This window comes from Gadus chalcogrammus, chromosome 14 (assembly GCF_026213295.1).
Source record: "Gadus chalcogrammus isolate NIFS_2021 chromosome 14, NIFS_Gcha_1.0, whole genome shotgun sequence".
Taxonomy (NCBI): Eukaryota; Metazoa; Chordata; class Actinopteri; order Gadiformes; family Gadidae; genus Gadus; species Gadus chalcogrammus.
This window is the reverse complement of record NC_079425.1, coordinates 24,099,210-24,125,538: the sequence shown is the minus strand read 5'-3', so window position 1 is coordinate 24,125,538 and position 26,329 is coordinate 24,099,210. Positions and strand designations below refer to the sequence as shown.

The window sequence follows — 26,329 nt, the reverse complement described above, 5'->3', positions numbered from 1 at the left end:
ATGTGATTTAGAATGTATTTCTGCTGGATTATTGGACAATTGTAACGATATCCCACCCCTCAAAATGTTTTGACATGAAACATTGTCTCAATACTTTGGTATGCATGTATTTTGTTCGTTATGCATATAGGGCGCGGGATCCGCGTTGCATTGTGGGACGTGGCGGCCATGTTGATGGCTACGCGAACGTTAACATAACTCTGACATAACGTTGTTGAAGAAGAGAAGTAGCAGTAGAGTTGAGAAAGAATAGCTAGAAAAAATATGTTAAAATCCTGAAAAGGATCTGGAATTTACCGGGACACATTAAATAGAGATGCCAGGGACCGGTATGGTGACAAAATCAGCATTATTAATAATTTGGATCCATATGAAGTTCGGGCGGCAGGTAGCGGTAAAGGAGGCCATCAACATGGCGGCCACGCAAAGTAATTACGTCATGACACCCAAGCCCTATTGAGCATAACTATCGTATTATCTAGCAGGTTCCTCGACCTGGTCAAAATCATCATACAATAGAGTTTAGAAGTGTTTTAAATATATAGATATACTGCATATATTTAACCCTGCAGGCTCCAAGGTGTCCAGCCCTGCGCCCGCTCGGTTCCCCGTGGCGCGTCCTCGGGTTAACATTCAGTAGTTCCATGGTACAGAGTCCACCACAACTCACAAGTCAAACGTGTAGCGAGGGAGCACTGTATCGCCACGATTCTTCAAAAACGGGAAATACAGGTTTAAGATTAAGTTGATTATAATATAATAAATAAACGATCACAATCGCGTATAAGTCATCTGTTGCACGGGGGATGGATGGATGGATGGATGGATGGGGGAAGGTCTTATGAGTTTTTTTTTGTCTGAAAGGCAGCGATAGCAAAATACTTCCACGGTTCCCCACTGTGTGTAGGCGTTATCACATCGACTGGAGAGATATAGCGATATAGATCTGTAAACTTGAAACGCAATTTAGATTCAGTTAACTCAGGATTCTTCACATCACACTGTTAATTCATGAGTACTAGAAATTGTTTCTATTTCCGCGGGTGCTTCATCTCAGTAACTTGGGGTCGGCCAGAGACCTCCACCCATATACAGCCGTAGCCATTGTAGAATAACCCCTTTTCTTGCGTTTAATAACAGAGATTTTTTGTCTCGAAAGCTACGGTGTACGATAAAACCAAACCCATATATATTAAAATACACAACTCTGAAATATCATATTTGACAAATCACAACCGCTGACTGGCGTAAAATTTAACCAATGGTCTTCTGTTCGTCCCCTCCTGAAATGCAGCATTGGATTGGTACTCATGCAATTAAGTGGGACTCATACAATGGCTACATCTGTACAATTTCAGCTGCAAAAGAAACATGTTATAAAGGACATCTACTGGGCACGATGGAAGAATGTCGTTGTCGAACATGGTCGATGCGGTTGTACAGTGGGTCCACGTTTATACTGTCGACGGCAAACATGTTACACAGTGAGAGACTTGATGCTACCAGGGAGAGTTCCCACACACTCGCACGCGGGCCGGGTGAAGGTGGTGGTTGGTGGAGTTGTTTTTGTTCTTGGAGTCCTAATGGAAAGCCCTCCCTTCCGAACAGTGATGAAGGACGGCAGGACCTCCCTTCTCCTCAAGGTAAATGAGGTGGCCCCCGGTCATCACGTCTTGTTTTTTTTCCACGTGTCTGGTCAGCAGAGATGAGCTCCACAACACCTCCCACACACACACTAATATTTATACACACACACGCACGCACACACACGCGCACACACACACACACACACACACCTCCTTCCTATTCGGAAGGACTGTGGAGTCCCCATCGGCAGAGTCCTTGCTCTTTGTCCCCCAGCGGCAGCCTGCATGTGAGGCACAGGGAGGCTGGTATGGCCTCAGCACGAAGCGGGCAGACACTTCCTCCACCTCCAGCCAGTGGCTGCTTCCCCCTCCTGCCCAGCCCTCTCTCTGCTGCTGCTGCTGCTGCTTCTTCCCCCAGCTCTGAGCGGCCCTCTGCCCCACACCAGGCCCTCTCTGCTGCTGCTTCCTCTGAGCGGCCCTCTGCCCCACACCAGGCCCTCTCTGCTGCTGCTTCCTCTGAGCGGCCCTCTCTTCTGCCTGACACACCGGAGGGAGGGAGGATGAAGGGGATCTTCGGCGGAGAGGAGAGTGAACGGAGAGAGAGAGAGAGAGAGAGAGAGAGGGCCACTCTGAACCACACCCAAACCCCCCCTACCACCCCCACACCGAAGGGGCCCGGCGGGTCTGGTTCCCTTCGGCCTTCCTCGCGTGTCTCTGGACGGGGCTCTTGTCCTCGAGGGTGGAGGGGGTCGGGGGGGGCGGTGGTGCTGGGGGGGGGGCGGGGGGGAGGTGGAGGTCTACTTGTACAGGCTCATGGTGGGGCTCTGGTACATGCACATGTAGGCGTCGCAGAGCAGCCGGCGCGCCTGGCCCTGGATGCTCTTGGGGTCCAGCGCGTGAAGCTCCTCGGGGCTCATCTTCAGGTAGGCCCCCACCTCGGGGCACGCCGACACCTGGGGGATGTTGAAGCCGTTCTGACCGCCTGGACACGCACACAGAGACAGACAGACTTAAAATATGGAAATTTGAACATTTCTGATTTCATATTGTTGTATCGGCACAGAGCAGGATGGGGATGGTTTGCTGCAAAATAACAATTAATACATTTGATCAATTCACATTTTCAAATCAATTAAAATGTTCAACCTTATTCTTCCTAAAACACTGTACTGGTAAAAATAAAAGATTAATGTAATTGATTTTAATAACTTTTTTACACATTTACCATAATACAGAGCAGTGTCAAATAATCTTCCATCTTCCAACAATATAATGTGGCCTGAATGTCCAATGTGGCTCGAGCTGCTTTTCCCTTTGCACGTCCTCAAGGTCCCCACCACCAACACCGCCACAGCCACACTCCCCTGCTCCAGGTCATGACGCCTCAAGGGGCAGCCCCCAATACACCTTCACAACCCACCACCTCCAATTCACCTTCACAACCCACCCCCCCCCCCCCCCCCCCCCCCCCCAACGCCGGCCCTACGTCACGGCCCCACGTACCGTCGCGGTCGGCCATGCTGTCGAAGAAGAGCCAGGCCGAGTCGGCGGCGCCGTACTTGACGAAGGCCACGTAGTGGCTGGTCTCGATGCACAGCACGGCGAACAGCTCCATCCGCTGGCGGGGGAAGCTGCCCTGACGCCCCAGGCCCTCCTGCAGCTCCTTGGGGAGGGACAGCTTACCGTGGCGGTGGCTCTTCCTCTTGGGGTGCAGGTGGACCTAGGACACACACACACAAAAAGTGACAGGGACAAACACACACAATTATGCAGACCAACATGCACACAACCACACAGACAAGACCACGGAGAGAGACAGACACACAATAATACAGACAGACAGACAAATAGACACACAAACACAACCACGGACAGAGACACACAATCATACAGACCGACATACACACACAACCACACACATAACCATGGACAGGATTAAATCGTGTGAGGGAAGCAAAATGGAATGCAGCCCCTTTTGTGTGTAATTTGTTTATTAATGGAATGAAATAGGTAGCAAAATGTTACTGTTCCATAATAAATAAAGAAAAATCATACATCTTAGCACATAGCGGTTTTTTTTTCATGTTGGGAATAAGGATGTTGAAGCCAAAATAGGAATGTGGAAACATTTAAAAGAGCGAAGGGATTATTAAGGGTTAATGACAGATACATCCGTCGAGATCGTCCTACAAAAAACATCCTGTGGTAAAGTGATGAGTAAATAGACTGACAATAAATAGATATAAACACAGAGGCCAGACTGTCTGTTTAGTCTGGTCCGTGGAGTAAAACTAAGTTGTTAACATCTGCAAACAAACAGAGAGCATGTTCTGTTTCAACTCTGTAAGAAGAGAATGGTGAAACGTATCGCTGTTTAAAGGTTTGTGTATTCACCTCGTAAACATCAAGAGGCACAGAAACAACAACAGCACAAGATAATCGTACACAGGACTCCGTTCGCGGACCATTGTGTGAAACTATATCGTTCGAACAAACAGCCCGTGACGTGAGACGAGTTATTCCCTGGAGTTTGGCACCACCAAGTGGCCGAGTGCGGTACATGAGCCACCTCTAATTATCTTTGCCACTGCGGCGCCCTCTGTCTCCCATACCTGGGTATTGCACTTGTCACAGAACTGTTTGATCTTCCCGGCGGTGATGTCTCCGTCTTCGTAACATTCGCGGCATTCGTGGAGGGCCAGACCTCCGCAGATACGGCACTCCCTTGGGGCTGGAGGACATAAAACACACCGGATTAGACAAGTCTGACTGGGAAACAGACAGTGTTAGACCAGTCTGGCTGTGAAACACAAAGTGTTAGGGTCAGTATGGCTGTGAAACACACACTGGTAGACCAGTCTGTCTGTGAAACACACAGTGCTAGGGACAGTCTGAATGCGGAACACACAGTGTTAGTGCAGTCTTGCTGTCACTCTAGAGGACGGCCCTTTGAAAACACTGCTGGCCCCTGTCGTCGGGGGGCTGGGAGGAGAGAGCTACCTCATCAGCTGCACTGCAACTCAATGGAGGCTTGTTGGTCAGGTAATCACCCCCCCCCACACCACAAACACACACACACACACACACACACACACACACACACATATAGGCAGACAGGGTAGAACACACACATGTATCTTCTCTCTCTCCATCTGAACTTTCCTCATCGTCAGTATGAAGCAGTGACAGCCTGAGACAGACACTGAGTGATCTTACTGTCTTCCAGTAGGTCTGTGATGTCCAGCTCCAGCGAAGGGAAGATCTTGTTGAACATTTTGAATTCCTTTCCAAAGCGGGGCATCTGGATGATAAGGCAGGAAGGGGCCTGAGAGGGGAACGAGAGAGGAGGCCTCGTTAAGAGGTCTCAGTACATAGAGAACACTTCTCACTGCATCCAGGGGAAATTAAACTCATTTTGAGGTTCAATAGGGTAAAGGGATATTTTCTGATAGAAAGTTATATCACGGTCGTAAAATAAAATGATATGATAAAAAAATGAAAACTAAAAATTTAAATACCAATGAATAAAAAAATATATATGTATCGTTTTAAGCATTCATTTCGTTGTTAAAGACCCATATTTCTCGTCCTGCGACTGATGTGGTCGTGGTCAGATGTGGTCATCTGATGCCGGAGCAACAGTGGGATGTGTGGCTGAGCACGAGGCAGCAGGCGAGAGAGTAAAGGCCAAACAATGGCAGCTAGTGTTACTGCTGAGAGTTCCCACTGGGAACGGATACAATCCCATGGCAGACATTCAGAGTAGAGGAAGAATTTATCACAATTTGGAAAAACATATCAGATGTGATGTGCGCTAAAGAGTAAAATTATGTCTGGAACTATATTTGGATACATGCAAATCATTAGCCTCATAGCAAAATTGCCTACATCATATTTTAAGGTTAATCTTGTTATAAGTGTCAAATATGAGGCAAAAGGATTACTTATGCAGGTAGTGATTATGGTATGTAAGAAGCATGCTGATTGGCTTAGGATATAGCCAATGAGGCTCAGTGAATCGGCAGGTTCGGATAGATATTACAATTTGGCCAAAATATGAATTTTGTTATGAGGCTAACAATACAGAGACATATGGAGAAGCCACGTGATAGACGAGTCTATGGCTGTTCTGAAGCTGGCTGCGTGGCTCAATCTCCTGGTGAAACTGCTAGTCAGAATCGCCCCGATATAATGAAATAAGGCTAATCCATGGACAATGCTGATTTAATAACTCCTTTTTGCTTGCAGGCCTAGCCTACTAGTACAACGTCTTGAATAGCAAGCTTATACAGGTCAGTATTAATAGCTACTCTATCACTCAAACAAGCCTAGCTGCCTTATGCTGGATTCATGAATAGGTTTAAGAATGAAACAAGACCGGGGAAGAGAGATTTTCAGATGAATGCTTCCCCCCTGTGGCAGGAGAGAGCATTGCAGCTCAAGCCATACTGGAAACAGACAAGATTTGCTATCGCTTAATTATACCAGTTGTTTTTTTGATGGTAGAACCATTAACCTCAACGTTTTTAAGAAATGTATATCGGCCAACCCTGGTGATTAAAAACAACTGCAAAACGTTTTTCACAATACACAGTATATTAACAACATCTCCATAACTACACTAGATGTGAAAAAAGGGAAGTGGAACTTCTCCAAGATGAAATTGTGTAACAGATCAGGTTTCATCCAGCCAAGAATAAGATTAAGGTTAAATCGGGGTTATTATTTTGTAACTGATCTTGCATCATCCAGTCAAGGGGAAGCCAAGACGAGCCTCACCTCGGCGAACTTGAGGTCGCTGTTGATGAAGGACCACTCCAGGAGCTGCTGGCTGGTGGGGACCCCCACCTTGTCCCTCTTGTCCATGAAGATCTGGTAGAAGTAGCAGTCCTGGACCTTCTGGCCGGCCGACCTGCAGGGCACACGTCTCCCTTTAGAGGGGTTCACCGGGAACCTCTCATGGACGTTCAGGAACCTCTCTGGAAAGGCTCTCCACTTCAATGCCCGACCCACAACAGTTTGACTAGAAACGCATGGAGGCTCTGCTTCTTTTTACGACTCATGTGAATCAAATGGAGGCGTTTCATCAAATCATGAGCACTAAAATATTTTATTTGGGATGGAAAGTTTGACCAACAGCTGGTGGCCAGTTTTTTACTTATTTATTTTATGAATTGTATGGGCTGTGTTGACTACTGTTTGCAAACTAAATTACCACTCGGGGAAAATAAAGACTATCCTATCCGTTATGAAAAAGCCTGCCACGGCCACCTGGGTATGAGTTTGCGATGGCCCAATATCCTGTTTTGTTCCCAATATATAAACACATCTGCCAAATTTGGTGCTTTCATCACAAAATGACCAACTGCTTTCTAATGTTGAGCTTTGCAGCCCCAGTACTGGGAGTGTGACGGTCAGGAGAAGGTCGGGGCCTCGGTGTCAGACACAGCCCTACCCCAACGAGACGGAGCGTCTGCCCACTGACCTCAGCTTGAGGAGGGGGTCCACCCTCAGAATGTGGTGGAAGAGGATGTTGAGGAACTCTTCCGGGTCTGAAACACATATAGGTTCAAAAATCTTTAATATGATCGACAACCACTCAACATTCAAGTCAGTTGGCCTTCGATGGATGAATGTAAAATATATATAGATGGAAAGCTGACTGATATTGGGTACTTGTAATCATTGTTTGTATCTGTCACCTTTCTCTTCCGACGTGAACCCAGACGCTGCCTCCATCTTCTCCAGGATCCTCCTCAGCTTCATCACCTTAGTGGCACACACGTACCCATGACTGAAACACACACACACAAACACTGTAAGCAACACACGTAGCCGTGTCTGAAACACACACACACACACACACACACACACACACACACACACACACACACACACACACACACACACACACACACACACACACACACACACACACACACACACACACACACACACACACACACACACACACACACACACACAGTACATTACATCTTCAGCCCTACACATAAGACATATTTTTCGGACAAGACACAAGTATTTAAGTAAGGAAATCGACACGTCTGCAAGACAAAGTTACTGTCTCACCTCTGCTGCAGTGAAAATAAGATTAAACCTTCAATCTTAAAGCTATTCTCCAGACCATTTCTTACTCAAGACATGAGGTGAGAATTATTTGCCATAATTGACATAGATGTCTGTTGGGCCAAATGCACGTCATGTGGGTTATATTAACTCATGCTACAGTAAAACACACCATATGTTATTCCCCATGACAGCAAGGAAGGCTGTTAGCCTGTAATCCACTGTGCTCCACTGGTTCACACAGGGGGAAACATGTGTGGGCCTGAATTACAATAAATCATTATTGGAGGGTCATGCAAGGACATATATACCCTTCTATCATATATATGTTTATATCATAGAGTAGTAGTTAAAAGGTTCTATAGGTGAGATTAAAGAATCATTATTTGAGGGTCATTTGTTAGAAATGCCACAGCCATCCATCAAAGTTTAGTGAGTGAAATGCCCTGACAGATTATCCACTTCAGGCGTTCTGCACCTGCCTCTGCATGAGACAATTTTGACTTTGGACCGCCACTGCGCCCTGATTGGTACAAGGCATCTCTGCCCTGATTGTTTCGGAGCCTCTCACCCCTGATTGGTTCAGGCCATCTCTGCCCTGATTGGTTCAGGTCATCTCTGCCCTGAGTGGTTCTGGGAAACTATCGTACCTGTCAATCAAATGTGTATGAACGAGAAGACTTCTAACAGCTGAGAAACATAAAGACGGAGGCAGCAGAGTGGGAGGGGATGATTTGTTGGCGGTTTGGTTCCAAAGTCTCGCTCTCCTGCTCTTCTTCTGCTCACTCTCTATCCACTCGGCTCTCCCCGACTGCAGCCTCAAGAGCCTGCTACCTACTGCAGCTTTAAGAGCCTGCTACCTACTGCAGCTTTAAGAGCCTGCTACCTACTCCAGCATTAAGAGCCTGCTACCTAATGCAGCTTTAAGAGCCTGCTACCTAATACAGCTTTAAGAGCCTGCTACCTAATACAGCTTTAAGAGCCTGCTAACTACTGCAGCTTTAAGAGCCTGCTGCCTAATGCAGCTTTAAGAGCCTGCTACCTACTGCAGCTTTAAGAGCCTGCTACCTACTGCAGCTTTAAGAGCATGCTACCTAATACAGCTTTAAGAGCCTGCTACCTAATGCAGCTTTAAGCGCCTGCTACCTAATGCAGCTTTAAGAGCCTGCTACCTAATGCAGCTTTAAGAGCCTGCTACCTAATACAGCTTTAAGAGCCTGCTAACTACTGCAGCTTTAAGAGCCTGCTGCCTAATGCAGATTTAAATTAGGGCTGTACGGTATGGACTAAAATGTATATCACGGTATGATTTGAGGCAAAGACGGCAACTGTATCAAATCACGGTATGTTGATTTTATCTTCTAATTTCGATATAAATGCTTCTGAATGGGTAAAATACTGGTTGGGCAGAAAAACTGCATAAAACTGCAGGTAGAGCCTGCTACCTACTGCAGCTTTAAGAGCCTGCTACCTACTGCAGCTTTAAGAGCCTGCTACCTAATACAGCTTTAAGAGCCTGCTATCTAATGCAGCTTTAAGAGCCTGCTACCTAATGCAGCTTTAAGAGCCTGCTACCTAATGCAGCTTTAAGAGCCTGCTACCTAATACAGCTTTAAGAGCCTGCTAACTACTGCAGCTTTAAGAGCCTGCTGCCTAATGCAGATTTAAATTAGGGCTGTACGGTATGGACTAAAATGTATATCACGGTATGATTTGAGGCAAAGACGGCAACTGTATCAAATCACGGTATGTTGATTTTATCTTCTAATTTCGATATAAATGCTTCTGAATGGGTAAAATACTGGTTGGGCAGAAAAAATGCATACAAAAATGCAAAATCTTTTCTCAAGTTACTTCCATTTCTGAAAAACATTGGCATCGCAATTTGGCTGAAGTGTGTGCGGGCAGGTAACGCGTACCTGGGATAGAGCGTTTTGACCATCTCTTTAAAGCCCTTTCTATCGACATTTTGAAAGGGAACCATGTCCTTACACAGGAAAACAGTGACCACAGGAAAATAGGTATGTCTCGTTCCACATCTGGCATTTTGTCATAAGGACTGGCTTTGGAAAATACCATGTCTTGTCTGATATGCAGAGACAGCTTCATACTACCAGCGTCTGTCTCGTACGGTGTGGAATGAGAGCTCGGGAAGGGTCTATTGCGCAAGCACGCAATAGCATGCTGAGAAGGCAGTATCGCTGTCAAATCTGTCCCTGGGAAAAGTAAAGTTGCGCCGAATTGAAACAGGAACTATGTTTTGTTACCATATTTTCAGTAGTTGCGCGTAACTTTACTTTTTACATGAAAAATAAGTTTGGTTACTGTATTTACGCGTTACACACAACAATGTCTATGGGTCACATCGGTCTCATGGTAACGTCAAAATCCATACCGTAGCGCAAATTCACACCGGTGTACTTTCTATACATACCTGGCCATGTTGTGTCAAATGACCTGTCTGATGACAAGGATATCTATAGGCAGCGTCGGACCCCGTATGCACAAGCGAACATGCTGTGTCGTAAGTTTAGTAGGTGCTCTGTACCTGTCAAAATCTCACTCTTTAGAGCGTATTGTACACCGCTGTATACTGCCCACCTGTGGTGTCGTTATAAACAAGGCAGCATTAGAAAACTTACAGTGGCTTATAATGAAAGCACGAGGCTGCTGCTGAGAGCTCCAAGAAGCTCCAGTGCCAGCCATATGTTTGTCAGTGTTGGGGTACCTACCTCCTCTGCCGTGTTATGTAACCTGATGCATAGATTTATGTGTAGGGCATCAGAGTCAGAAAACGACTTAATTGCAGTCTTGGCTAACCCTGAACGCAGTTCTGTCAGATTTACTTCCAGACTGTGGAACCATTGGCGAAGAGGTCTGTATGCTAGACACTGAATATTGTGGAAGGCTTTGTATTTTTTTTTACTCTGTGTTTGTGTTTGTTGATGTTCTTTGTACTGATATGGATCCCCCTGGGTCTGAAATAAAGAATTATATATATACCGTTTATACCGTACACCCCTTCTTTAAAGGCCTGCTACCTACTGCAGCTTAAGGGCCGGTGTTGGGGTGTGGAGACTCACATGCGTAGCGGGTTGACGATCTCGGTGCGCAGCAGCTCCTGGGTCTCGCGGTAGTACTCCACGTCAGCCTTGGAGCGCGGCCGCAGCAGCACCGTATCCAGCACCGAGCTGAAGGAGAACAGACTGGGGGGGGGGGGGGGGGGGGGGGGGGGGGGGTGACAAGGTATGTCAACACCGCCATCTTCACTGGAACATCAACAACACTGGCTAAGGAACCTTGAGCTACACAAAGAGAACACACCAGACGATTTTTGTTTGCTTCAACAGAGCCTGCATTTCCAACCTTCACTTTAATATTTCCATTTCAACTCATTTAAACTTCTCAGGAGGCACGAGGAGAAATAAAACATCAGAAATGGGAAGGGTGCTGTGTTGGGTGGGTGATGATCATTTTCAAACTACATTGAAGACACATAGCTCTAGCCCAGAGGAGCTTTCAATTACTAAAATGAAATGTGAACAAAGGAAGCACTTTTTGCTATTTTTGTTTGTTGCTTTCACAAGAGACCTCAATACGATATACCTTAAGCATTTCCCACAACACATCCTTATCACAGTCCAAATGGCCACTGATTGGACAAAGAAAACTTCCGAAGACCCCCACATCGGGAACATCGCTGTGCATTCCTGTGCATCTGTTTACAATAAACAATGGAACCCTGGTCCACTTCCTGTTTCCTCTGCTGGATTTAGACACAGATGGCCATGAGAGAGGAGAGAGAGGGGAGAGAGGTTGGATAGTCAGAAGAGGGTAAAATCCTGGTAGGAGGAGAAGAGAGAGAGGGGAGAGAGTGGAGAGAGAGGGGGGAGAGGGGGAGAGAGAGAAGAGAGAGGGGAGAAAGCAGAGAGGGGTGAGAGAAGAATGAGAGAGGAGAGAGAGGGGAAGGAGGGGAGAGAGAGGGGGAGACAGACCACAAGAGGGTGGGGTCCAGGTAGCAGGAGAGGAGGATAGAGAGGGGAGAGAGGAGAGAGAGGGGGGAGAGAAAGGAGAGAGAGAGAGGAGAGAGGGGGCACCCACCAGAAGAGGGTGGAGTCCAGATAGCAGAAGAGAGAGGGCAGAGCAAAGAGAGAGAGAGAGGACCGACCAGAAGAGTGTGGAGTCCAGGTAGCAGGAGTTGTAGTGACCCTGGATGCCCTTCTTCTTGCCCACCATGACGTCCAGGCCGTCGTGCTCGGTGCGTGGGGGCGTGTTCTCATGGACCACCTCGCTCAGGTACCCTCCGAACGCTACAGCAGGAGACGAAGGGGGTCAGCGCTCAGGAACTACAGGTTGATCGGGGGGCTAAGAACGTTGGATCATTTGGGTTATTTATTTTTTTCATGCTAATTTACTTTATTTACAGTGTTTTTATGTTGTTGTGCTCTACCCTTTAGAGCTGTTGTTTTTTTGTGAGCTACTTACTTCAAAGCGGGTTAGAACAGGAAGTTCAAGGAAGTGCAAGACACATCAAGTTTTTGCTTTTGTTATTTGGCAAAACATTTGAATGAAGATTTGCATAAATGTCAAAAAGTAAGTATGGAATTTGTTGTGTTTTCTCTCTCTAAAATATTTAGTTCTGCAAAAGTACAACCATTAAATAGTGACTTTACTGAAAATAAATGTGAAACATGTTAGAAAGAGACTGTTTTAAATTGAAAAAAAGGCGACAAATTATAAAAAATTTACTAATTACCTATACAAAAATTTAATGTCTTTCAGGCTACGTCAAGAATACATGAATGAGAACAATAGTGAGAAAGTAGGATCTGAAACACACTTGTATTTTGATTCTATTTCAGTGTACAAATGTGTTCACAGGTGCTCACACCTTCAAAAGGTGCTCACACCGTCAGTCAGCAGCCACAGTTACATTTCCGTTAAGTATTTTCTAATCTAAAACTCTTGCGAAGCATCCCGGTTTGAAAAAAAACACCATGAGACTGTCTGAGGGGACCACTCACCGATGGAGTTGCAGCGCTCAATAGGGTTGGAGGAGTGGTGCAGCGAGGGGAAGCGGGAGTCGGGCCGGCAGCACTTGAGCTTGACGAACAGGGCCTTCTTGGGGGGGCAGGTGAAGTATCGCGTGCCCTTGAAGGTCCCGTCGGTACACCCCACGCACTCTTCCTCCTGGGATGGGGGGGGGGCGACAGGTTAACTCAAACATCAACCGGATCCTGCAAATTCCCATCCCTATAACAAAACATTATTTCATGCGTGTGAGTGAATAAATAGCATTGCCTCCATTAAGTGCAGAACAGAGGGCCGCCGACTCACCAGCTCCAGGCCAGCCAGGGGCTCCAGCAGCCCGGGGGGCAGCCCCACCCAGCGGATCACCCCGCACAGAGGGGGGTTCTCCTTCACCTCCACCAGCGAGCCCACCTCCAGGCCCGGCTGGCCGCGCGGCGGCGTGGAAGGCCGCGGCGAGGAGGGCGGGGCCCCGATGGACTGCGGCGGCAGGTCGGGCTGCTCGCCCATCACCGACCCCACCGACAGGGAGTTTGGCCCCTGGCTTATGCTGCCATTGGGCCCCGGCTTGCGGTTCAGGCTGAAGGGCAGCGAGTGGAACTTGTTATCGCTGGACAGCGAGCCGGGCGGCGGCACCCTGGAGGGCGGCGAGGCCTGGCTGAAGTCCGGGGGCGTGTCCGTGAGAGACTTAGCAGGGTCCTCTCCGACTGATGGGACGGGGGGGGGGGGGGGGGGGAGAGACAACCGGGAGGAGAGTCAGACGCTCATCGTCTCAGGATCGGCTGAGGTGTATTCCCAAGACGTTTATCTAAGGTGTATGTTACAGAAAAATGAAGAGGCTTCATGGATGAGCTTCAAACATTGACACGAGACACAGCGGAGCTTCACGACACCAAGATAAGGAAACAAAAAAAAAAAAAGCACCAAATGAAAAGGAATGGCAGTGATGACGATGCGATGAGGAAACAATAAGAACCGTTAATGGGGAACCAAAGAAACAACACCAAGTGGGAAAGATGGAGCCGGTTCTTCCCCTGTAACCCCCAATTACACCCACATACACCCACACACAAACGCTACAGATGAATCCTCAGGGAGATATAGAAACACATACATTTGATCAATTGTTCAATTTTAGATGCTTGGTTTGTTACAGGGTATATATGGACCGCTTTCTTTGCATGTGCCTTTAAACAGCTCATGTAAAGAAATGTAATGCAGGTTTATGATGCACCGTATTTAGCTTGGAGTTCTCATCCGTCTCATGGTTGAGAGCGCGGCCTACATTGCAGTGTTTTCCTGCGTTTTGACCTTTACAGAAGAGAACAGCACGTCCATTTTCGCCTCTAACAAATCAGAACTCGTCCGTTGTGATTTCAATGGTGATACAGGCAACGGACAATACCAGGATAACGTTCTGCCCACACCACTTTAGACGTCAACACGAGACAAAGGCTTTTACTCATGAGATTTACAAAAAGGTTTCGTGCTCCACATTTCTAGACTTTCATTGACGTACAGCATTTCACAAATGTACAGTCTTTGGACACATACCGCTTTGCCTGAGATGCGAAGATAAAGACAGTCGTGTAAAAAGTAGCCAGACATTCTTAAAAGCCTTTGGGTGGAGATGAGGAAAGCGCCACTGGAGAAGCTCCATGCGGGTGGATGCTTACTGTGCATGGACATGAATGACTGGACCCTGATGGGAGGGTCCTGATAGCAAGCTACTGAGAACCTCACGTTGCCCAACTCATGTGTTTTCTGGTCTTTTACTGTGTAAAGTCCATTTCTCCAATACGCGTCCCAAAACTCCCAGATTTGCTGTTGTTATGTTGGGTATAGGGCTTGTACATCAGATGCATATTTATTTTGAGAGTACTCAAGTAAGTTGCGGTAATGTAAAATCCTAAATAAACTTAAATATACCGTATCCTAGGCTAATCAAACGTTTGTTAAGCTAACGTCTTGCATGAGAATCATGTCACCCATTATGACGAATAATTTCAACATTACCAATGTCATTGCAGGATGATTACAAAACAATGGCCAAAACACTAATAATACCATTAATATTCTTATGCTATGTTACGCCACGATGTACAAGCCCTTCTCCCTCTGTGATTCAGGTGAAGAGAACGCCGAACCAACCCCATGTTTATAATGTTAGCCAGATGGTGAAATCCTTTGAATGAGCAGGAGCTTGCTACCAAGACAGTGACATCACGTGGACAAGTGAACATCTCAGGTCCGGTTTTACCTTCATCAATGTACCATGTGCTTTTGGATTTGGGCTGGCAAGGGGGGTCAACAGAGCTGCCATTTAAAGTATAGTAAAACTCAGACTTGCTTCTACTGCCACACTGGTGACCTAAGCCTGCAAACAACACACGCAAATGTAGAGGAAGATAAATAAATACAGAAGTTATAAATAAAATGTGTATGCTGGTGTCACATCGGTGCAGATAACAAAATGACAGGTAAAAAAAAAGTTTAAAGGATGGAGGAGGATTAGAAGATGAAGAAAGCATCAGGGATTAACAAATGTGGATAGTTGCAATGCACTTATATTTATAACACAACCTCCCTTTCAACGATATCAATAACATAAATCAAACAGGAAATGGATTGAAGATCACAAAAAAAACAAGAAAAGGAAAAATGTACAAGTTAAAGAAAGATTTTACTGACATTACATTACAAAAGTAAAAAAATAAGTGGGAAAGAGACCGTTTGAAATTAAACTTCATGCAAAACGTAAAAAACAAGATAACTAATTAACTATACAAAATTGTAATATAGCTTTCGGGATAAGCCATATTACATACATAATTGATCAATATCAAGAAATGAGGATCCTGAACCAGACTTGTATTTTTATTCAAGTGTGCTCACACCAGTCAAGTGCTCACTTGACTGGTGTGCTCACAGCATTCAGTCAGCAGCCAAAATCGTATTTCTTTATATTTCTGTAATATTTCTGTAATATTTGTGACATTTCCGGTAAATCAGCCGTGCAGTACCTTTGCTCTTTGGTCTGCTTTGGCCAGAGGAGGACTTGTCACTGATGCTGCCTTTGGGGGCAAAACTGTGCTTTTGCAGCCTTTGGTCCTGCATGGAATATTCTGCACAGCCGAGAAACACAGCCCCATTAGGGCCTGTCCACACTGAATCAGGCGCTGCTGCGATAATACCAGTTCGACAATTCATTTGAACGGGGGGTCGTTCATTTAAGATGCGATGGTGGGGGGCGCGTGCCGTTTAAAGAAACTCAGCCGGCTTACGGCGAAACTTTGAAACAGATCAACTTCTGGAGATGTGAGCATTCCGCCGTTTACCGAGCAACTGTGACGATGGCCGCCATGTGGCCTTTCCAGAGCGGTACAACCCAGCCATGAAAGGACTGCTTTAAGTTCACAGCATGACGTCACACCAATGAGCCATGGAGTGACCCCCATACATCGTCGCAGCAGTTTGCAGTGATAGCCGCAACGCCGGATTCAGTGAATGCGCCCCATTTGAGTCAGGAAACAACCAGCGACCAATATGGTCTTACACTGCCTGTATGACCTTACAGTACCGTCCATTTTATTAACTGAACTGATATATTTACAATTAATATATCAATGTTAATTTTTATATTTAGATATATGCAGTGTGCGAAATACGGGGGGGGGGTCCAGGGGGTCTCGACCCCCTCGATTTACCCATGAGAGCTAGCCTGGCTATTGCCAGACCAAGCTCAATCGTAGATGCACGTTGGGGAAGCTGCACTGTCATTTTCCTCAGCTCAAGAGGCGTTATCATCGGGCCTAGTTCAACTGACTCTGTACACAATTGGCTGCTTGCTGCCGCATCCCTGTCGTGAATGTGATAAACCAGCCAATAGCGCGCCGGGGGGAGAAGACAGCTTGGTGTTTGGCTCCCGCAAAAAAATATCGGAAGCAGAAAGAAATGCATTGCTCTTCTCCAGACCCTTCTGCAGGGAGAATTCAAATCGTAGAATGGGCAGGGCTTGGGCTACCCAGTCTACATGAGATCCCCTGGAAGCCTCAAAAGCCAAATTTGATGGGGGTCTCAAACTTTGTCAAAAAATTACAAGATAAAGTATTTTATTGTCACTTATGGTCACTTAAATGTTTTTAAGCTCACCATGTCCAGTATTCAGACCTCAAAACATGTATTCGCAAATATGTTATTTTTTGCTGAGCCCTGTGTGTGTATGCAAATAAGCCATGTTCGCCAAACGTAATGTTGACAAGTCATACTAAAAACGGCTAGCAAGCGAAAGCTAAACCAGATTGTATCAGTCACACACTTTGGTTCTATTCCAACTTAAAGTAAGAGACTATCTTTTTTAATCTTTGCAGTGACTAAATTGTGATGATAGAACCGATTGTTGTGCATACGATGAGTGTGTGCGACTGTGCGCCTGCATGTCCTTTCCGGCTTCGGCATACTGCTCGGTTTTGATGGCCTTGTGGTTGGTTGTGGTCTCAGTGAAGCAGCCTAGCCTTGGAGTTGTATAAGTTGGAGTGATTGTTTACGTGCTTGCGAGAGCGAGAGAGAGACCGCGAGAAAGAGAGAGAGAGAGCACCTGCCGTGGTGATGTTTGGCTTGTTGTGTTAAATGTTGTCAGCATCCGCCGTGGTTGGACGAATGTGCTTTGTGTATGTGTTCTATGATGTATCTATCTGATTGTTTTTGCGGTAGATGGATGGTTAAATAATGTCACACGATCGGTCATACTGCAGGCACTCATTTGCAAGTGCACTGATTGCGTGCTAGTCTCCGATAGTCTATACCTGGCATTTTTTCAGTTGTTGATTGCTCTTCTAAGTGCGCCATTTTGGTGCCAATTATTGTTGTGTTTGCATTGTAATGCACAACTTTGCCTCTCCTTGTTGTAAAACAACGTGCATCCAAGTTTTGCTTTTCAAATAGGCTACTATAGCATTTCGGATTATAAAAAAAAAAGTGTATGTTTTGTCATGTAGGCTATAGACTGATTGCTTGCATCCATGAAATATTGTAATGTGATAAGACTACTGCGTATTGAGAAAATTTAGATCGGTATTGAGCAACAATCTGGGGATGGGGGACCCCCCCGAATATTGACGGGTATTCCGCACACTGGATATATGCATTGTTGTTTCTAGTCTTAATATAAGGGGCGCAAATATTTGAACTAGTTTAGTTTTAATAGCGATTTTGCTTCGGATGTCAAACTAAGTTTGCAGTTTTCCGCACTGTTCTCTCTTGATTAAGACACACGTACAGTCAGCTGAACACACAAGTTATATCTGTAATGATGACACTGAAGTTGGTGCAAATTGGCAAGGGTTACAAAAAATGTCAATCAAAAAATAAAATACACTCATTAAACTATAATGGAGCACTATAGTATCCACTCAGTCCCCGACCTCTTCAATAAACAAGGACAAGGGGACTTAAGGGAAGTCCAAAAAACGGCCCAAAACAAAAAGCTTTCTTTGGGTTTGATTTCCTCCTTGTGCTCCGTAAGAGAGGAGAGGCCAAGGCAAACATAAACAAATCAATACGCCAATGCAAGCAGAACAAAGAGCCTCAGAGGCGCTCTCTTGACTTAAAAAAAAAAAAAAACACACATGCCAGCGAGGGGCCATCATGGCCACAAAGGGGCCACTGTTCCCTCGCTGGCTGCGCAAACGCAAAACCCCCCGCGCCGGCGCTTGCTCCGGCCCCGGCGCCGCCGCCGTAGAGGCTCCTACCGGTGCCAAAGGCTCATGATTAGACATGTTCCATGTCAAATCACGAGCCATCGATGCCGATAGGCTGCTGATAGAAAACGCTGGTTGGCTCACCTGGCATCACGTCACAGATGGGCACCAGGAGGGTGTGCTCCAGGCTGGCGAAGTTACACAGCAGCTTCCCCTTAAACACGCCGTCCCAGTCCCCGATGGGATTGTCCTGAAACAGCATGCGACACCTTTAAGACCCGCGGCGGCCGGTCAGCATCTCGCAGGAACACCATGCCGTTTGGGTTAGATCCCAACCGGAATAACGAACAAGAAATCGACGACAAAACGACTGAATCCAACGCAGTGTAAACATAAATAACCGCAGCTGGAGCGAGCTCTGCTCTAAAACACATCCCACTGAGGTTCTCTTGTCAACGCTGCTGTGCTGTGCTGTGAGCCCTCTCTACGGTCAGGGTGGTCTAACGGAGTACGGTTGGTGGTGCCACTATCAGGCAGAGGCAGCAGGGAGAGGCTGGGAGCAGAGAGGGAGGCAGAGCAGTGGGCTACTCCTCGCCTCGCTGCTGGCCTTCTGCCACACTGTTGGGTCATAGCTAGCGCTGAGACTACACCTCACACTGCGCGTGACTCTCCTTTCTCTGGATGGCTGCGATGTAATGAGAAGGCTGCTGCTGCTGCTGCTGCTGCTGCTGCTGCTGCTGCTGCTGCTGCTGCTGCTGCTGCTGTTATTGTTGTTGCTATTGCTACGGCTCACTATCATCAGTCTCCGTCAAATGCCTCGGCGTGTGTTTGCCTCCTCCGATGGCTACGTTCCCGAGCCCTATTGGAACGGGTGACTGCAGACATTAGCAGCTCACAAACACAAACAGAAGCAGAAGAAGAGCCTAGAAGAGCGGGTTACCGCTCTTCAGAAAACTGGGATCTGTAAACAGGACAGGGGTTTCCCTGACCAACATATTTATGGATTTTTCACATTAACATATTCTACGTATATTCCGGCTTTGGTAATAAAAAAAAATCGATATCTTCCCAAAGGTCAGGAAAATCATTTTGCACAGCTGTGGGAGCCATTAAGTTGCATATTTAATTGATGGCTTCATCACTTCAGCATAACCAGCTGCATTAGCCACAACTCTTCCATCGCTTACTGCAGCTCCGCTCTCTTACCATGTCGACGCCCACATAGTAGCCCAGGCTTTCGTTGTCAGGCAACAGGTCGCAGAAGATGATGGTGCCCCTCTCGGGCCCCTCTCTGGTCTGCACCAGGACCCTGGAGTTGATGTCCAGGGGCGGGTAGTCTTGCTCCTCCTCCACCAGGGCGACGTGGTCCACCTCCAGCTCGCCATGCTCCTCCTCCTCGTCCTCCCACAGCTCCAGCTTGTCCAGGGCCACGAACACGCCGCACTCATCCTCACAGCGGAACAGCTGGCGGCCCTGGTAGGAGCCCTCCGTGAAGCCCTGGCCACGCCCTTCCTCCTGGGGCAGGGTGAACGAGGACAGGGAGGAGGGGAGGGGGAGAGGGAGAGTCGGATGCCAGGAGAGGGAGATGGGGTGGGCGGGAGAGAGGGGGAGTGAGGAAGAGAGGGAGAGAGAGAGGGAAGGGGACGCAGCCAGCCAGGAGATGTAAATATTATCGTTGTAGAAGAGCAAGAGGTCTAAGTTAGGATGCTTGGTCAGCGCTCTGCAGGAGAATCATCAGATTACAGAGGGCTTCTGATTGATTGCTGCAGTGGGCCTGTAAAAAAATATATACCTTCTGCCAATGAGTTGCAGAATCTTATATGCAAGTAATATATGCGACATGATCCAATAGTCTCATTCAGAGATGAACACAAAGATGCATTTGATAGGACAACTTAATAAAAAGCTTGCTTGCTGATGAGGGAATAACATAACTCGATATTTAATATATTTTTAAGCGCTACACTGAGGGGCTACTGAGACTGGATGCACCAAACACTGAAGGAATGTACACCGAGTGACGGTCAGAATGTCTGTCCCCGGTCGGTCAGTATTGGCAGCCCACGGTGGGGACTGTGGATAAATGCAGCGTTGTGTTGTGAATGAGAAGCCCTTTGTGTGTGACTATGTTCCCCACGTTGTCACAGAAGATGCTGCATGGCAGAGGACAACCGCAAGACGGGTAGGTGGGCTGGCATTTGAGTTTACGACGTAATTACCCAACGGCGGGCTGTTCTACTTATCGTGTCAGGGGGGACACCAGTATGGAAGCATATATGTAGCAAAATTCAAATGGCAATGCAATTTGCAATTTGCAATTCAATAAGTAATTACGTTATGCAATTGACAATGCATTATGCAATTTCATAATGTAATTTGTAAATACGTTATTCAAAGTGTATTTTAATATGCAAAGTGAAAATGCAATCCTCAATTAAATTATTTGCAAAAGTTATAACAATAAAATGTTGTCAAATTCTTTGAGTTCCTTTATTCAAATTGAAAAGCTATAGCGTCCCCGTGATTGCAATCCACTTCGCCACGCTCCGTGTGTTGCGATATTCAAATGACATTTCAATCCGCAAAACGAACGCTTTGCAAAAGATTTGGCAAAACGGAATCCAAAGAGGAATCGAAAAAGTCAATATGCAAAGTGGCAAACGTATCAGCCAATCAGCGTCTGGGCGGGAACTACGTCACTTTCTATTGTCTCCAAGGGTATCTGTTTTATGTGTGGGGGGAGGGAGTTCCAGAGCCTGGGTGCTGAAAAGTTGAATGACCGGGCACCCATTCGTAATGAGTCGTGATGTGGGGATAATACATACAGTAGTCCAGAGGTTGAGCGGAGGGAGCGGGAGGGAGTGTATTCTTGGAGGAGGTCGCAGAGGTAACTAGGGGCTAGGTTGTGGAGAGCTTTGTAGGTGAGGAGTGGGTGGAGACGGTGGGTCTCCCGACCCTATGTTTCGCACCCAGTGCCTGTAGCACTTGGGAAGTGACTGGCGTCAAAACGTACAAGTGAGGATAAGTCGTCTATCCTATCTCCCAGAACACGCACTCTATCTACTGCATCTGTGTCTTCAACACGATTGTTCTCCACATCATCGGCCAAACTTCGGAGCGTATCAATAATCTCCATTGGTGACCATGGACCTGACACATACGAACTAGAAGTGAACAAGGAAATTACGAGCAAGTGACGTAGTTCCCGCCCAGACGCTGATTGGCTGATACGTTTGCCACTTTGCATATTGACTTTTTGGATTCCTCTTTGGATTCCGTTTTGGATTCCGTTTTGCGGATTGAAATGTCATTTGAATATCGCAACACACGGAGCGTGGCGAAGTGTATTGCAATCACGGGGACGCTATAGCTTTTCAATTTGTATAAAGGAACTCAAAGAATTTGACAAAATGTTATTCTATTTGTATTGTTATAACTTTTGCACATTTAATTGAGGATTGCATTGTCACTTTGCATGTTAAAATACACTTTGAATAACGTATTTACAAATTACATTATAAAATTGCATAATGAATTGTCAAATGCATAATGTAATTCCAAATTGCATTGCCATTTGAATTTTGCTACATATATGCTTCCATACACCAGTGCCTGGTTGAAGTCGTTATTTTGTATCTCTAGTTATAGTCAAAATCATAAAAATAAATAAAAAAGGATATACATAAAATGATTTAATATATTAAATCATTTTATTCTAATTCTAATATTATTTTAGAAAGGACGTTTGTAAAATGTCTGTCTGATTTGAAAACCTAAAAGGTTTTGGTGGGTGTGGAGTCCCTTCCGTTGGAACCCAAACACTGAATAGGCCGCCCTCGGACCGACCACCCCCAGACGTCGCCCCGTTCTCACCAGCAGCTCCACTCCGAACCAGACCCCCGAGATGGCGCGGTCGGGCAGCAGCGAGCCCTTGAAGCGCACCACCCCGGGCAGCGGCTCGTCGCCGGAGCGCAGCAGAACGTGCACCTTCGAGCCGCAGTCAATGATGCGGGCGCGCTCCAGCCGTGGGTTGTTGCACAGCAGGGCGTAGCGCTCCTCGCAGTTGGTGATGGGGAACAGCATCTCGGCCAGCTTCTCGTCCAGCTCCAGGACGTCCCGCTCGTCCAGGCTGAGCACCACGTTGGTCTGGTCCAAGATGCGCAGGCTCCTCTTGCCCTTGCTGGGGGGTAGCGTGCGGCCCAGGTTGTTGCGCTCCTGGCAGGCCTGCCCCAGGCTGCCGCGGGGGATGCGCAGGGTCTTCTGCGGAGGCTTCTCCACCACGCACTCCGTCACCACCATGTAGAAGCGCCAGTCCTCCCTGAAGCCCGCGCTGGGCTTCTCCTGGCTCCACAGGGCAGAGCTCATGGCTGCATGCTCCACGTCGGGTCTAACGCCGTGGGCGAGCCTGGCCGGGGGTCTGCAGGAAGGGGAAACCCTTTAGACCGACCGCTCTGGCAGAGGACATCGGTCGTAAACTTTACTGGCGTTTTTTGGCTTTTGTTTTGTTTGTAAAGGCTTCAGGCCAAAGCACACAATACCCTACATCAACACTAGGATTGTTGTTGGACTAATATTTAAATCACTTTTGATAAAAAAAATGGTCTGCTAAATAACAGAATGCAACGGTAGGCAACTTAATTAAGTAGGTGCACAGTGAGCAGCAGCAGATGTATTGCCATGCCTACTCTACTGCCCAGACTAGCGTTAATACACTGAGACTTTCAGTCCCAAGCTGTTGTCTTCCTTCTACCTGGAGCTCAATCGATACCCACATCCTATCAGCCATTTGCCGATTACCTACCTGTTACATATCTATCTTTTTATCCCCTTTTGCCAGAACAGCACTGAACATTAACTGCCACGTTAAACATTAAAAACATTGTATGGTCATTGTCATCGTTAATTCCAAAACAAGAAAAGTATCTTTGTTGTAACCATGACCTCCAGCATAAGGTCATTAAGGAACTGCAGCTGCAACACTAACAAATGAAATAATTTATTTAGCACTAGGCCTATATCCAATGACAGGATGAGGGACAAAAGAATGAAGGTCTCGATGCTTGCTTCCACTTCCAGAATGTACTATCACTGCATAAAAAAGGACCACTACATAGGCGTATATTTGGCATGTACATCAGGGGGGAATCTCCCTCAGATATGATGAGTATGCTTGTTTTCATGAACACTATTTTGACTTGTATGCTGTGTTTGTATTCTGTTATCTCTTTCTCAAATTACCTCGGGATACGACAGCAATAGCAAAGGCAACTATCTTCCCCGGGATCAATAAAGAATTGTGAGTGATACCTCGGATACAGGTTGCTGTGGTGACGGTGGTGATGGGACCACCCCTATGATGACATAGGTTATATGGGTACAATCTAAACACACACAGCTTGCTTGGTTTCGGTATGAAAATATAAGGGCAGGGACCAGATATTGAGGTAAACAATTACCTTGTTCGACCAGCCATACCAAGAACGATAGTGGTGTAAATAAACACACACACACACACACACACACACACACACACACACACACACACACACACAGATATACAGTATCAAAGCTGGGTCAATGGCTGCCCCAAAGTGAGGGGAGACGGTCCACCATTTACATTATAATGAGCCTTCAGCGCCTCAGCTCAACAACGAACATGCAAAAGGTGTCAACGTCCCCACTGACAGCCATCACAACAATGTCATCTGCTGCAGGATGCCAGCTGTGGCCTTCCAGGGCATAAGGGCAGCTAGCTAAACATTAACACGTTATGACACTCACGTCAGAGCCGCATCTCACTCACCTTACGCGGGGTTCAGTTCAGACACACGTCAGGAGCCGCCGCAGTGTGCATGGTGCGTGGATCATCCCCGCCGGTGTCACGCCGAACAACCCGTCTCACTTTAGATGGTGCTGATGGTTAGCTGACAGGCTAGCTAGCAGCTACACTTGTACAAAGTAGCAATAGTAGGCTAGCGACAGGCTAGCGAACGGCTAATACACACACACAAACTGTAGCAGGCTAGCTCCGGCGGGTTAGCTCCAGTAGGCTAGCTCCGGAACGGTATCTCCAGTAGGCTAGCTTCAGCCGCCTAGCTCCAGCAGGCTAGCACCAGACTGGCGGATCCGCCGTATGCGGGCAGGCTCGCCTCCCGATAGAGACACATATGACCCCACATCAGGCAGAACGTGCACCAAACGACATGTGGATCGATCCACGGTGGACGGGGTACAGAGGACGACCTGACAGGACCTCAGAGGGACGTTGTGGGGCTCGTCACTCACGCCTCTGTGCTGTGCCCGGGCTGGCCGTCGGAGCGCGTCTGACTACGCACCACCACGGGGGTTTCCCAGGCTGCGCTGAGATGGCGAGCTGGTTGAGTGCGTTAAACGTCAACGCCGGGGCTTTTTAGGCATTGATCACATGTTTTGCATGTGCCATACTGGTGTGATATGGGAACTCCATCACCAGTTCCACTGTATTTGTAGGCGCATTATGTGTGTGAAGGGAAAAGTGAAGTGTACTTTTCAGTGTGTGTGTTCGAGTCACTTGTCGGCGGAACAATGTGTTGATTGGTAGGCCTAGTATTGATCATACTGGGGTCATGAATGCTATCTAATGTGTCAACAAACAACTCTGTCATGGAGGTTCAAGAATTTGAATCTTATTGTAGAAACTCCTGGTAATACTCTATGGCCTGTGTGATACTACGTAACGGAGATGGGTATATGATGGAAAAACACAGGGTTTCATCACTAGAAGCCCTGCACCGTCTTCTCGCGCTTTCTGAAATGTAAAGCGCACACTAGGAGGACCAGTGATGCGGTTGCCAGGAGCAACGCGGTGGTCCAGCTGGGATCTCTGCTCTGCTGCCTCCCCTCCGGGGTTATTGTAAAAGCAGCAAGGGAGAAAGACTAAACTAAGTTGTATTTATTGATTATTGTATCAGATGTCTCAACGTCCTAGCTTGTGCTGTTATCTCGGTCTATGTGCAACCGTCAGCGCTTACGTTTTACCCTGGCCTGTTGGTGAAAATGTAATATCGGTCTAATGGCAGAAAATGCCTATGGCCAAAAGGCTGCAGTTCTGAGGCACAACCACTAGATAGAGCTATTGCCTTAACGCAGGGTGAGATATTGGCGTCAGATTAAGGGAACATAAAACATCTATTAAAAAACATTAGGACCTTATTATTTAAAACCAATACATTTTGTTAAGTAGTTTAAATGTGTAGCTTTGCTGAAACATCATACTTACAAGTGATTAAAGGACCCCTCAAGACCTGTTGCGGTGGTTTGGCTGAGAGAGTGTAGTCTTAAGACCTTGGCTTGCTTGACTAAGAACCTTATTTTCTTATTTTGCCTTAACCTTTATTTTTGAAGTATTTGGTTTACTCTGTTATGGAACCAGGGTTGTTAATAGATTAAGATATTGTTATTTGTTCATCTCATCTGGACGTTCCGTTTTCTCAACTTATAAAAGCGTCTAATATATACAGCCCAGGGGTGATTCACACCAAGAAACAATGGACATCGTGGTCACTAAATTTTGGTAAAACCTAACCAGAGTGCATTCTACTATTGGAGTGAGCTGACCTGAGACCTCTTCCGGAGTGAACTCCAGAATCAATACTAGAAAGTTCTCGAAGGAAGAGGACTCAGACCGGGACACCATGCAGCAGATTAGGGCGTGGACGTATGAGACGGAGAACCCCTGGAGCGCGCGCGTCCTCGTGGCACTGCGGCACAACGTTTGGGCATGCGTGCGCGTGTCGTCTGCCCGCGTTTCATGGAGAGGAAGATTAAAGCGTACCTCGGAGGGTCCCCTCCTGTGTTTGGGGGAGCGGCAAGGTCCTCTGAAGGGGCCTGCTCTCCAGCGGCGCCCCAGGGGGTCCAGGGTGCCGCGCTCTAGGTTGGCGCTGGAAGGCC

At 46.9% G+C, this 26,329-nt stretch overlaps 1 protein-coding gene across 3 annotated transcripts; it reads right to left on the bottom strand.

Annotated features, from left to right (window-relative positions):
- Window positions 1-2,383: 2,383 nt before the first annotated feature.
- cylda (cylindromatosis (turban tumor syndrome), a) lies at window positions 2,384-24,857 on the bottom strand. 3 transcript variants are annotated; one of them, XM_056607439.1, is made up of 17 exons: window positions 24,204-24,857; window positions 22,274-22,817; window positions 19,607-19,915; window positions 18,545-18,650; window positions 15,725-15,826; window positions 14,962-15,078; window positions 13,011-13,408; window positions 12,698-12,863; window positions 11,842-11,983; window positions 10,757-10,879; window positions 7,289-7,380; window positions 7,072-7,138; window positions 6,366-6,498; window positions 4,803-4,911; window positions 4,199-4,317; window positions 3,090-3,306; window positions 2,384-2,568 (listed from the first exon to the last, which is right to left on the bottom strand). In XM_056607439.1, exons 2-17 carry the CDS (start codon window positions 22,763-22,765, stop codon window positions 2,384-2,386), a joined length of 2,877 nt encoding a protein of 958 aa, XP_056463414.1. In that variant the 5' UTR covers window positions 22,766-22,817; window positions 24,204-24,857. The 3 variants fall into 3 exon arrangements, with proteins under 3 accessions (XP_056463414.1, XP_056463412.1, XP_056463413.1); XM_056607437.1 differs by lacking the exon at window positions 14,962-15,078 and having other exon boundaries at window positions 24,204-24,854; XM_056607438.1 differs by lacking the exons at window positions 14,962-15,078; window positions 15,725-15,826 and having other exon boundaries at window positions 24,204-24,799.
- Between the last annotated feature and the right edge of the window lie 1,472 nt (window positions 24,858-26,329).